Source organism: Periophthalmus magnuspinnatus, chromosome 9 (assembly GCF_009829125.3).
Source record: "Periophthalmus magnuspinnatus isolate fPerMag1 chromosome 9, fPerMag1.2.pri, whole genome shotgun sequence".
NCBI classification, from domain to species: domain Eukaryota; kingdom Metazoa; phylum Chordata; class Actinopteri; order Gobiiformes; family Gobiidae; genus Periophthalmus; species Periophthalmus magnuspinnatus.
The window spans coordinates 7,392,648-7,406,487 of NC_047134.1; the positions used below are offsets into that span (position 1 = coordinate 7,392,648).

The following is a 13,840-nucleotide window of genomic DNA, read 5'->3' on the forward strand; positions in this document are numbered from 1 at the left end:
ACACTCTTCTTTTCTTCTTTATAATTGTATGATTAAATTACTTCACTGTATGCCAACTAAAACCTCTTGTGCATTATAGACCTCTACAAACATTCTGAAATGCATGGGATGCCTATTGCATTAGATTTGCAGATTATATCAATCACCACATTATCCCTAGTTAATCTTCAAAACATGAAACTATGAAGTAGGTTTGTACACATTGTCAGAGTTTTGTGTTAGCATGAATGTAAAAAGTGAAAGTAGGATGCGATGAGCCACAGACTGACCTTTACAAAGGTGTTGACAGCCATGATAGCCATGTCGGGCTGGCTCTTGGCGTAGTTCATGAGGTAGAGGTACACCAGCTTCTTCAGCTCCAGGTTGTCTGTCTGCATGCAGTTCACCACATCAGGGAACAGAGCACTGCAGAGAGGGGAGAGTCACATGAGTCCTGTTGCCTACCTTAAAAGAGCTTGCCTAATTTATAAGGTCCTACACTCCCTCACACCACCACTTTTAAAGGAGTACATTAAATATAAAGACAATCTAGCAAGGACCACGCGAGCTACCACCAGAGGTGACCTGCTGATCCCCCACAGACAGACCACCTTTGATCTGTCCAAGGGGGGGAACCTGTGGAATAGTCTCCCGGCCCTGAGAGAATGCCACATACAGTTCTTTTAAAGCTCAAATGAAAAACTGGTTATGGTCAATCCAAACATGCCCTCACCTATAGTAGCAATGTGGTTTTAATTGTTCCATAGAGACATATTTGCATGTATGGGCAAAATATGAAGGGGGTGGGGCTAGGCAAAATATGAAGAGGGTGGGTGCAGAATGTAATTGTCTTGAAAGGGTGGCCAAACTGACTGAAATAATGGGGACTGTGTAATGACTGGAATGCGCAATATTTTGTATGGTGCAATAATGGGAACTGTGAAATGAGTGTAATGTGCAATGAATGGAATGTGGAATTGTGTGGAATGTGCAACCATGGGAACTGTGCAGTGAATGGAACGTAGTATGCAATTTTTAACTTGACCCTTTTGTGACCCCAGCCCCTGGGACAACAGATGGAAATTAGCCTTTGGCTATAATCTGGTGTATTTACATTCATGTTGAATCATGTCTGTTCATCAATATGCATCGTCCCAGTCAAATAAATAAATAAAATAAACAGAGCCAGTCAGTCAAGTATCATTCTATCAACCTTTTACTTGCACCAGTGATGACTTTTTTCTTATTTGTTCTTGTAGTCTTATGTGAGACATAGAGAGGTGGATAAGTATTTAACTTTTGTGGTGGAAGGTACACCACGCACTTATTAAGTTAATGCATAAACCTGTTTACTTGGATAATCCTGCTTCAGTGTTAGTTTAGTTTATTACAAAATTACACTAAATGGGACACCCATGAAGCAGCCTTTAGCTTATAAATGGTTCTCACACAGATCAAATTTATTTTCAAAACACATTATCTATTACTACGAAGGATCAACATTACATCAAGCTAAACACTAGATAAACAGACACATAAGGCATATTGAAGAAAAGCCATCAGTTGTTCAGGGTTTTTGCTTAACTGTATTTGAGGAAAGTTTAACGTTTCTGCCCAGTTACAGTCTTGGTGGCATAAAGTGTCCTTCAATCGTATTTGTCCCAACATTACCGACAGTCATACATGCAGTTTAGATTGTGTCATAGCATCACCTCTGGGCTGCAGCGCTCACCTGACATCCTTGCCCACAGTCATAGAGGCGATCACCTTCTTCACCGCCTCCTTCTTCTTCTCCTTCTTGTCACTGTTGAGCTCGGCCTTCAGCTCAAAGATCTCCCCTGCACCAACAAGCACAGGCTGGTCAACACATTACACAACTCACACTTTGGAAATGTGAGATTTGAGTAGTTCAGATGTATTTATAAATCTAGATTATTTGACTTTTTGGTGTATTCCAGACCGATATCCTTTTTCCTTATTTCAAGTAACATTATCAGTAAGTGGTGTAAGAAATTTGCATTATATTCCTTGATATAAAGGGCTTTGAGTGCTTTTAAGGTATAAAAGCACTAAAAAAAAAAAAAAAAAAAATTATATATATATATATATATATATATATATATAAAAATTCTAAATACAGAGTATTTAGCATTTCAATAACAGGTTGCAGCAAAAGACTATTAATTTAGAGTACAGTGAGTACTTTGGCTTTTCCGTGAATATAGAATACAGCCTCTGGCTTATATTTGCATCATGCACAATAAAGACAGACCAACTTAATCCCCTTACAGATGTGGAGGGACATTGTTTCAAAGCTAGGAAACTAAGGAGATGTTTGATGTTTTTAAGCAGTTTGTTTTTTCGCAATAACAGAAAATATCTCTGAACACTTTTCTACCAATGCAATATAAAAAGGAAATAGTCAATGTCGTCATGTTGAATTTGGAAGGCTGCTACCCGATCCATGCCTGTGCACTGATAAAATGACAGTTATCAAATAGAATTTAGAGCCCCACCTATATTGGCCCAGACCTCAGAATTGATCTAATAACTTTTGCATTCAAAGTTCAGAAGTGAAACAGGACTGAAAAAAAAAAAAAAAAGACCATCAACAGACAAAGTATTTAAAACTTACTAGGAACAAGATGGATGTGCTATAAAAAAAAAAAAAACATTAGGCCTTCTACGTTGTACCTGGAGCAGGAGTGAACCAGGCCTCAACCAGGACCACACTAAATCAAGGGTTTAAGGCAGGTCTATACTAGGGATGGGACGATATACGATAATATCGTTACTCGCGATAAATAAGGTCCGCAATTAATTGTTCGTGGCATTTTTTAATAATCGCGATCATCACGCACGATTATAATCGCCTTTACGGCACCACACTGCCTCATGTTTCCATTTCCAATCTAACGTTTAGATGTTAATTCTGGTGTTTGCCCACTCTGACATAGCAATGACACTTGTAGCTTCTGTGCTTATCTCTGTCTGAACTATATTCTGCCAGATATCAACAATAAACAAAGTCTGATCCGTAACTCTCCACAGGAACGTACCAGCGCACGCCTCACCCGTGCACACAGATGAGACGCTAATGTGGCACATCTTAGATTTTTACCTACAATAATGCAAACTGCAGAATAAAACAACAACTTTTAAACAATAGACAAATTAAGTCTAATTCACACAGCTGAACACAAATGTGCCAGAGCGCATGGTCCGAATGCGCACTATGTGCACAGAAGCAAAGCTAACAATTATACACGGTATATTTTACATACAATTAAGTCAATAGCAGAATAAACCACGCTTACCGATCGAGAACAGCATCCAATCCATCAAAAAATAAGGTCCTTTACTCCTGAGTCCACTGTGGGATCTTTACTCTTTGCCATGAACCGCTACGGGTCCGAGATGCCTCTAGTTTAACTTGTACAAACATCCACAGTGTCCTCGATCACGTCCTCCGTTTGGTTTGTCCGTTTCGTCATGTTTAAAACGCAAAACAACAGTGCGTAAAATGCGCCATTATGCACAGATTTCTGCATCCACTCGTTTCACAATTCACCAAAGTGCCTTAATTAAAAAAATTAAGTGTTCGTCGACGGGCACTTGCGTCACTTCCGGCGCAACAAGGACTGGTCTATTTCCACAACATGGCATTGAGTACAACACATTTTCTTCCGGGTACGTCTGTTTACGGAAAACCATGTCATGTGTTACATCATCCTGTCCCGCTGCTCATTGGCTGTAAGGGGAAAACGTCACTAAATGTGTGTAATGTAATTGGTTGATTCTACAAGGGGAAGAGTGGGGCGTAAACTTTCAGTCATCTGTAGCACTGATTCGCTGTCTGCAGCCTCAGTAACCCACAACCCCCACCTTATTGGCCAACACTGGTGTCAATCACAAACTGACACGTGTGTTTAGCACTGGGGAACAAAGTTGGTGCTGTCAGAACTTTACTATGCCTGAAATCGACAAACGAAAGGTAAAGAAGTGACGGAGCAGATTTCATATTTGGAGTATTTTCATGCAGCAGATTGGACATGTAGGATTTTATTTTGTGGACATAATTTCTTCACTGGATTATATTCTCTGGACCTTTACAGAACAAATGAAACCAACTTTGTGTGAATATGTTGATGTTTGACAGAACCAGAGCGCTCAATGGTAAGTGAAGTCCAGATTCACACTTTGTGACTTTTCTGTAAAAACGTCTTTCCTGTCAGCACTGTGGTGATTGCAGGTGAAAATGGTTTGCATATCCAGAAAGACGAGCGCCACAGCTTTCATTTGATGTGTAGATTGTTTGTGTGGGTGACGCAGAAGTGTATGTACATTGCTGTAAAGTTGTAAAGTAGGCCCGGGCCGTCGGAACGTTAACAGATAAACATTATCGCGATAATATCGTTAATCGCGATTATTTTGGCCACGATAATCGTGAGTCTAAAATTTTATATCGTCCCATCCCTAGTCTATACTGGATATCGTTAAGAAACACCCCCAAACGTAAATATTCACTAATCCCTACTAGTCTACACCAAAAAGACTAGCACTTCAAATTAGGGTTGCACTATAGATAGCAAAAGTATTGATATTGCGATATTGACTGAAGCAATAATCTATATCGCAACAATACCAAGTTACTGCATCTGGCAAACATGCACTGTTTTTTAAAAAGATTATGTTTAAAATATGTGTTTATAATTTATTGACCATTCTCCTTATAAAATTCAAAATGAGCCTCGACTTAGTCCTGGTTTTGCCTCTGTTAAGTTTTTTATTTTGAGTTTCAATTTAAAGTATGTAATCTGTTTTATTATAACAGAAATTATTGAGACAAAAACTATATGAAAATATTGCTATAATAATCAAAATCACAATTCTTAATAGCCATATCACATATTGTAACATTTTCCAATATCAAAAGACGAAATTAAATCTGTCAACTGGACAAATTGTTGGAGTGAAGACGTTTCGCTGCTCATCCAAGCCGCTTCTTCAGTTCTGATCAGTTTGAACTGAAGAAACGGCTTGAATGAGCAGCGAAACGTCTTCACTCCTACAACGATTTGTCCAGTTGACAGATTTAATTTTGTCTTTTGCTATGGATCAGACCTGGACAACTGAGGAATTACACAGACATTTTCCAATATCAAGAAGAAGAAGTTGGGTTCCAGAATCCGACCAATAGTCGAACCTCGGATTCAGGAGGAGCAGTGTGGTTTTCGTCCTGGTCGTGGAACACTGGACCAGCTCTATACTCTCCATCGGGTCCTCGAGGGTTCATGGGAGTATGCCCAACCAGTCCACATGTGTTTTGTGGATCTGGAGAAGGCATTCGACCGTGTCCCTCGTGGTGTCCTTTGGGGGGTGCTCTGGGAGTATGGGGTCCGGGGCTCTTTGCTAAGGGCTGTCTGGTCCCTGTATGACCGGAGCAGGAGCTGTGTTCGCATTGCCGGCAGTAAGTCAGACCTGTTCCCGGTGCATGTTGGACTCCGCCAGGGCTGCCCTTTGTCACCGGTTCTGTTCATTATATTTATGGACAGAATTTCTAGGCGCAGCCAGGGGTCGGAGGGGGTCTGGTTTGGGAACCACAGGATTTCATCTCTGCTGTTTGCAGATGATGTTGTCCTGGTGGCTTCTTTGAGCCAGGACCTGCAGCAGGCACTGGGGCGCTTTGCAGCCGAGAGTGAAGCGGCTGGGATGAGAATCAGCTCCTCCAAATCCGAGGCCATGGTTCTCGACCGGAAAAAGGTGGCTTGCCCTCTCCGGGTGGGTGGTGAGTCTCTGCCCCAAGTGGAGGAGTTCAAGTATCTCGGGGTCTTGTTCACGAGTGAGGGAAGGATGGAGCTTGAGATTGACAGGCGGATCGGTGCAGCGTCGGCAGTGATGCGGTCGCTGTATCGGTCCGTTGTGGTGAAGAAGGAGCTGAGCCCAAAGCCAAAGCTCTCGATTTACTGGTCAATCTACGTTCCTACCCTCACCTATGGTCATGAGCTCTGACCGATGACCGAAAGGACAAGGTTGCGGATACAAGCGGTCGAAATGGGTTTCCTCCACAGAGTGGCTGGGCGCACCCTTAGGGATAGGGTGAGGAGCTCAGTCACACGGGAGGAGCTCGGAGTAGAGCCGCTGCTCCTACACGTTGAGAGGAACCAGTTGAGGTGGCTCGGGCATCTGCTCAGGATGCCTCCTGGACGCCTCCCTAGGGAGGTGTTCTGGGCATGTCCCACCGGGAGGAGGCCCCAGGGAAAACCCAGGACACGCTGGAGGGACTATGTCTCTCGGCTGGCCTGGGAAAGCCTTGGGGTCCCACCGGAGGAGCTGGAGGACGTGTCCGGGGTGAGGGAAGTTTGGGAGTCCCTGCTTAGACTGCTGCCCCCGCGACCCGGCCCCGGATAAGCGGAAGAAAATGGATGGATGGATTTTCCAATATCGTACAGGCCTGCATCAAATGGCCTCATATTCCAGGAGTGGTGCTCATTTCAATGTCTGAGAAGAATGAAGACACACCTGCAACTTTAAAGGCACAAGGCATTTTGAATCTATTTTTCTTAAACAAATTAGTTCTTGAAGATCCAATTTCACAAGATGGTGAACTACTTATAGCAGTTTAACTAATCCCAACTTCTACAATTGAGAAATTGTTCATGTAAAGTCTTTTAAGGCCTTTTAGTGCATGTATAGAAGTATTCTACATTTATGTCCTTTTGGCCAATTGGTTTGAGAAAATTACAGTAAATTTTACATTTAAATATCATATTTTTTGTATGGTCAAAAGTCCTCAAAATGGAGCCAATAGCAGAAAGTGATTACCCATGAATACCAATATCTGTTTAGTTTAGCTTTTTCCCCCCCATCAATAACTCTAAGTATTCAGTAAATCAACCAATCGTTTTCTCAGGCCTGACACATAAAAGTAAGCAGTAGAAGTAAGCAAGTTTTAGTTTTTGTTTAAGTCTAAGTCTAGTCCAGGTTAAGTTCCATGTTCTGTCCTCATTTTGATGTGATGTGTGTGAAATGTGAAGGCAGTCCAAGTGAATGAAAGTCCGACCTTTCTTGGTGGTGGTGAAGTACTTGGAGTCTGTCATCTTGGATCCAAACTGGCGGTTTTCCTGTGGAACAGAAAAGAGAAAGATGGATTCAACTCCACAAGAGACAGAGGTGAAAACAACAGAACAGAATTACATTCAATCTGAGAGGGGAGACAGACCAGAACAACAGGAAGTAGCAGAAGTGCAAGCACAGGGAAACCAAAAGAACTCATGACTTTTCCTGGACATTTCACTCTTTCTGTCTCTCTGAACTCTTACTCAGCAATGTTCTACTCCATGTGGATTTCGTGGTTATGAACATGCACAAAAAGTAGGTCCACATAAAAGGGTCATTAATAAGGATGGACCTATTCAGATTTTTCACCAATACTGACACTTGTTGTGGCTGATATTTGTCAATAGCAATATTTTAAAATCCATAGCGAGACCCATAAATCGAAGAAAAGTTCAAGCTAAAATGAACTACTCCTTTAGTAAAATAAATAAATAAAATAATAAACTATAACAAATATATAAATTGTATTTCTCTAATATTAGTTATATTATTTGTTATTTTTTATGATTGTGTAAACATACTGCCAGAGAATATTTTATCGACAGCACCACCAATAGTAGTGATAATAATAAGAGATCAACAATATGTTGTTGTTGTTTTTTCATGGCCAATGCCAATACTGATTGTTCAGAATTCAAAGAGATGGCCGATAAGCACTAATATACAGGACCTGATATGTAGGGCCAATTTACATGATTTTCCCCAAAATATGTAACAAAGACCTTTGTACTACAAACATATAAAGAGCATTACAAGTGTTCAAACAAAGCTTTATGTGTCTTTACGCAGCAGGTCAACCAAAACAAAACAAAAAATGGCCTGTGCTGGACATATAAGGCAGATTGACCCATATTTTAACTATTTTAACATATCGGCTATCTCTAAAAGCAACATTAGCATCAATATATGGCTCATTCCTAAACTAATACATACAATACAAGGATCGGATGACTACAGCAAAGTAACACTTCTGCAAATAAATAAAACACATGAGCAAACTGGAGCATATTTTGTCAATAGTAACCATTTAAAAGTTCGTGAGATAATACTATGATCAGATCCCAGCTGTTCTAAACATGACTGACTGAATGACACTAGATGAGAACAGCTGCTATGATAGTTTAGTTACACTTGTAGTAATGCCGTCATTTATGATTTCTTCAGATATAGAAGAACATAACAGATTTAAATAGTAAAAAATAAATAGAAATGACTGCAATAACGTCAATTTACTAAGAAACCCCATAATTTACATAAACAAAATCGATTAAACTGTTATTTTCGAGGTTGCTAAAGTAGCGTTAATATATCTGCTAGCAGTTAGCCTGGACGGTGGCTAGCAAAGTTAGCATAGCCCAAAACGACAAACCTATAGCGCGTCATATTTTTAGATCAGGTGCAGACGACTCCACCACGTCTGGGTTTACTCACGCATAACTGGTTAGCCCATTCCTGCATGTTTGCGCTAGTTATTGGGTAGTTTGTCAGATGAATGGAGCTAATGCTAAGTGATAGCCGCTGCTAAAGGACGCTAAATGCAGCTAAATGCTAAGCGCCGAGGTGCCTGTCAGTATCAGCCACTTCTCCAGCTAACCGCCGAGACACGTCCTTTAAGTAGGAGCTTAAGGCAGATTTACCCGGGATAGTTAAGCTCTTAATCTACCGGCCTGCTCTAAAACCTTACCCGACGAAAATTAGCGCTGGTGGTACGGTTGAGATCGGAGCGGTGCTAGCGGAGAGCTGAGAGAGATAGGGGCATCTTACCGTGACAACAGCGTCGGTAACGGGATGAAGTGTGACAGTACACGGCCTCTGCTTGGTCCTCCTCCCGCACACACTTCCGCGTTCTCCCGGTGTCAGGTTTCATTCACAATCATTAACGAATGCAACAGGCGGTTTGTCACCATTATATCGGCTACTAGAAATGCAGATTATACAGCAGTATTGTATTGACCTTATGGCCACTGATTTTATATTGTAGGCAAAGGTAAAGCATCCCTCCTAAATCATTAACAAAAAGAAACGGGACAAAACATTATTGCAACGCCAGATATTTTAAATAGATATATTGTGGTTTTGTCTCTTGTGGTATCAAGAGGCATATTCTGAATTCAGATATTTCCTCAATGTAGATGGACTTATTTTATCTGGGCTAGTTTTAGTGCCAGATGTAGGCGAGTAGCCTGATATTGTACTCTAGTAAGAATCAGGGCATAATAGGTTAAAATATTAAATTATGCACAAGATCTGGTTACACTTCCCACTGTGACTAAGTCACAGTGGGAAGTGTAACCAAAACTTTTACTTAAGTGCTGTTACTTCAATTACATTTTTCAAGCAGAAGTAAAGGTATGCTGCTATAAAAATAAAATTTATTTTAAAAATGACAAAATCTAAGTTAGTACCAGTAAATGTAACTAAATATAACAGAATACTACCCACCTCTGTTTACTGCAGTTTAACACGTTTTGAAATTGGAAATGTCAATAAATTACGCTTTTTATACCTAGCAATCAAGTTCAATTCTCTTCTCACTGCCAGAATAACTGCAGAGCACATAGCACTTTGCCTATAGCTTTCGTGCATAACTAGCAGTTAAGTAAAAAAAAAATATGGAAAAAGTCCCAAATCACCCACAAAATTAATCAGAATAAGTGAAACACAGGCTGATGAAAAGAAAAGAGATTTATTACATTGGTGACCCCAGTGAAATGTTGTATTGCTTTAACAAATGCAGTTGTTAGTGAAAACAACAATTTCTACAATATTCTCACAATCATTCATTTTCTGCAATTAAATGGTCAGTATTTTAAAACGTTCACATCTGAGAAAAGTGACATAACCACATACACATACAGTAGTGTTTGAGCATGCGATGTTAACATGGCAGCGTCCTCATATCCACAGGCCTGGGTTACTACACCTTATAGTCCCTCACTTAACACCAGAGTGCAACAGCCATTTCATAAACTCTATAAATAAATATGCATTTGTCAGAAAAAAAGACTACCATTAAAATTTTGGATGTGGGTAATTCAACTTAATATTTGGACCCGTTACAAGGTATTTTTGGCTGGCAGTGGTTTCAAACTTAAACTCAAAGGAATTGTATGTAAGATTTTTACTTTAAATGTCCCAAACTTGACCTACCTGTGTCACCAGACACAAGGTAAACATGTTCAAATTGAATATAGCTTTTACTGACAATTAATAATAATAATAATAATAATAATAATACATTTCATTTGTTAGGCGCCTTTCAAGGCTCTCAAGGTCGCCGTACATACATACATACACAATACAAATTGAACAATGTAAAATGATTAAAAATACATTTAAAAACAAATATAGATTAAAAGACAGAGCAGTTATGGTCAGAGTGGTCAGGGTGAGAAGGCCTTTCTAAACAGATGAGTTCTGAGTTTAGATTTGAAGTGTGGGAGTGAGTGTGTGTTGCGGAGGTCATGGGGGAGGGAGTTCCAGAGCTGGGGAGCAGAGCAGCTGAAGGCTCTGCTCCCCATAGTGACAAGACGGGCAGGAGGGACAGTGAGGTGCAGGAAAGAGGAGGAGCGGAAGGAGCGGGCAGGTGTGGAGATGTGAATGAGGTCAGACAGGTATGGAGGGGCCAGGTTATGGAGAGCTTTGTATGTGAGGAGTATGATTTTGTAGTGTATGCGGTGTGTGATGGGGAGCCAGTGGAGCTGTTGCAGGACAGGTGTGATGTGGTGATGAGAGGGTGTGTGTGTGATAATGCGGGCAGCTGAGTTTTGGACCAGTTGGAGTTTATGGAGTGATTTCTGTGGGAGTCCAAACAGAAGAGAATTGCAATAGTCAATACGGGAAGTGACCAGGCTATGGATGAGGATGGCGGTGGTGTGTGGGGTGAGTGAGGGACGGAGGCGGTGGATGTTTCTGATGTGGAAATAGGCGGACCGGGTGATGTTGTTAATATGGGAGGTGAAGGAAAGTGTGCTGTCGAGGATGACACCCAGACTCTTTACCTGAGGGGAGGGGGAGATAGAGGATCCATCAATGGATATGGAAAAAGGATTTATTTTGCTTAGGGTGGATTTGGTGCCGATGAGTAGGAGTTCTGTTTTATTGCCGTTAAGTTTGAGGAAGTTTGAGGTGAACCAGGTTTGTATTTCAGTGAGGCAGTCTGTCAGGGAGGAGGGTGGAAGTGTAGAGTTGGGTTTACTGGAAATGTAGAGCTGGGTGTCATCCGCGTAACAGTGAAAGTGAATGTGGTGTTTTCTAAAGATGGAACCAAGGGGGAGAAGATAGATTAGAAAGAGCAGAGGACCGAGGACAGAACCCTGAGGAACACCTGATGTGACAGGGAAGGGGTGTGAGGTGAATGACTTGAGCTGAATAAACTGAGAGCGATCTGAGAGGTAGGAGTGGAACCAGGAGAGGGGAGTACCAGAGACACCAATGGAGGAAAGTCTGTCAAGGAGGATGAAGTGTGAAATGGTGTCAAATGCTGCACTGAGATCTAGCAGGAGGAGGATGGAGAGTGAACCAGAGTCAGCAGAGAGGAGGAGGTCGTTTGTGATTTTCAAAAGGGCAGTTTCAGTGCTATGGAGGGGACGGAAGCCAGATTGAAATTGTTCGTAGATGTTATTGGAGGAAAGATGAGTGTGGAGGTGGGCAGCAACTGTTTTCTCAAGGAGTTTGGAAATGAAGGGTAGGTTTGAAATGGGACGAAAGTTATTGAGGTCAGAGGGATCAGAACCGGGTTTTTTGAGTATCGGAGTGACGGTAGCAGTTTTGAGGGTGGAGGGAACAGTACCGGAGGTGAGAGAGAAGTGAATGATATCAGTTATGAGGGGGGACAGTACAGGGATGGAGGTTTTGATGAGGACAGTAGGGAGAGGGTCTAGTTGACAGGTGGAGGATTTGGAGTTCCGAATGAAAGTAGAGATTTGGGTGACAGAGGGCAGGGTGAAAGAAGAAAGCAGGTGCATTGGGGAAGCGGAAGATGAAACAGGTGGGTTTGAAACAGAGGGGTTGAGTTGCTGATGAATTGTGATGTTGATGTATTCTTAATTACATAAACAGTGGACATGACACCACTTTTTTTTTAAATAATTTGGTGTTTTGATTCTCAATACTTTTATCCATTCAGAAAGCAGAATGAGCCTCACAGGAGTATCTAATTTGGGTTGCCAGTATCAATGCTAAAATCCAGTTGTTTTAAACCTAAAAGGACTGTCTCTGATCAGAATAGTCACTATCTAAACCACAGCACCTGGAGCCAATCCTTAATCAGTGCTAGTGCAGCCTTTGCAGCTCAGTGAGTGACATTCTGGAGGTTCTGAGCTTTCACACAATTGTCCATATACAGGGGATGAGAAAAACGTGTATGTTTCCTCTATCTGCAGGTTAAGGTAACCCAGGCTCAGTTGTGTTTGTACTATTGTAAAGCAGTATGAGAGCAGGCCACATATAGTTCCTCTAACCCAATGTATCAGCCAAAAGAAGCAAACCAAAAAAAACAAAAAAAAACAATGAACCTTATCCTCATGCCAAAAAATATATAAATATAAAAATAAAATTAAAATTAAAATAAAACTACATCCTACTATTTTACTGCAGAATAGCATATTTTGCACATAATTGCACTACAGTATATCCTAATTATTTTGTGCTTTTTATTCATATATGTCACTTCTCTTACACTCTCCAATTTCTAGTTAAAAATGTGTACAATTTCAATTTCATTTTCCTTTTTTCTCATTATAAAGCACATGTTTGGACACTGCACCAGGTCCAGTATCACATTACAATATTGTTTCATACTTTACCATAAATAAAATACCCTCCAAAGTCTTTTCCAGCATTATATGTACACTCCATATGTACACTCCACCAAAAGGAGCCATATTATGCTTTAGTTTGGCTTTCGATATAATGTTACACACCACACCTTTCCATTAATAACTGTACCAGATTTCTTCCCAATGTATTTGAGCAAAATTGGTCTACAGATATATTGTGCAACATCTCATGGGTTCAAAACAAGTCCATTGTGAACTGTCTGCATCTAATTATTAGAAAGCATTTTATTGTCTGAGAATCAGGAAGTGCATGTTAGTGTTAGCATGCAACTTATTAGCATTACCATGGCGGTTGTGAAAAGTGCTTATAAACTCAGAAGGTAAGTCAGGAATAATTTTGGACCGCTGCAAATCGTTTAAAATGAACTAGTTCTGTTTTCACAGATTTAAGATTTTGAGTTGAATCTGGTTAAAAGCCAATCTCGCATAATATGTCAACTTTAAACAATTTTTAAGTTACGAAGTTACAAGCAAACAGTTCCCATACCCCTCTGATAAATCATTGACATGTGAGACTGGGGTATACTTGGCTTACACAAAATAGGGCATTAACATGGACTAAATCTTGTATCATAGATTCAACAATAAATTATATATGCAATTTAAACTCACAAAGAGGCAGAGTTCTGATCATCTGGTCCAGGAATCCAACCCACAACCTACCACTATTGAACAGAATGCACAATGTATTAGAGATGGCATATTGTTTATTGACGGTATCTGAGATTTTCCCAGATATCGGTGTTGGACCGATATTGAAAGTTGAGCTGATATTTGGCACCATTATTTTTTCTGCACTTTTCCAGTCTGTGTGTGCCCATGTGTCATCCCCAGTTTGTCCTCAGTGCATCAAAATGTAGTTGGTTTATAGCAATATCACAAAGTATATTCAATAGCTATAT

The 13,840-nt window shown here is 40.6% G+C and overlaps 1 protein-coding gene across 2 annotated transcripts in view; it reads right to left on the reverse strand.

The window, feature by feature from the left end:
* The window catches only part of ap1b1 (adaptor related protein complex 1 subunit beta 1), a 62,509-nt gene extending 53,553 nt beyond the window's left edge, over positions 1 to 8,956 (reverse strand). Inside the window, exons 1-4 of one of the 2 annotated variants that reach the window (XM_033972231.2) lie at positions 8,863 to 8,956; positions 7,043 to 7,103; positions 1,712 to 1,817; positions 270 to 405 (exon numbers count right to left, since the gene is read on the reverse strand). In XM_033972231.2, coding sequence (XP_033828122.1) covers positions 270 to 405; positions 1,712 to 1,817; positions 7,043 to 7,079 — 279 coding nt within the window. In that variant the 5' untranslated portion in view covers positions 7,080 to 7,103; positions 8,863 to 8,956. Of the gene's footprint in view, positions 1 to 269; positions 406 to 1,711; positions 1,818 to 7,042; positions 7,104 to 8,782; positions 8,812 to 8,862 lie in introns of those variants that run through there. The other variant, XM_033972232.2, reaches the window with a different exon arrangement.
* Between the last annotated feature and the right edge of the window lie 4,884 nt (positions 8,957 to 13,840).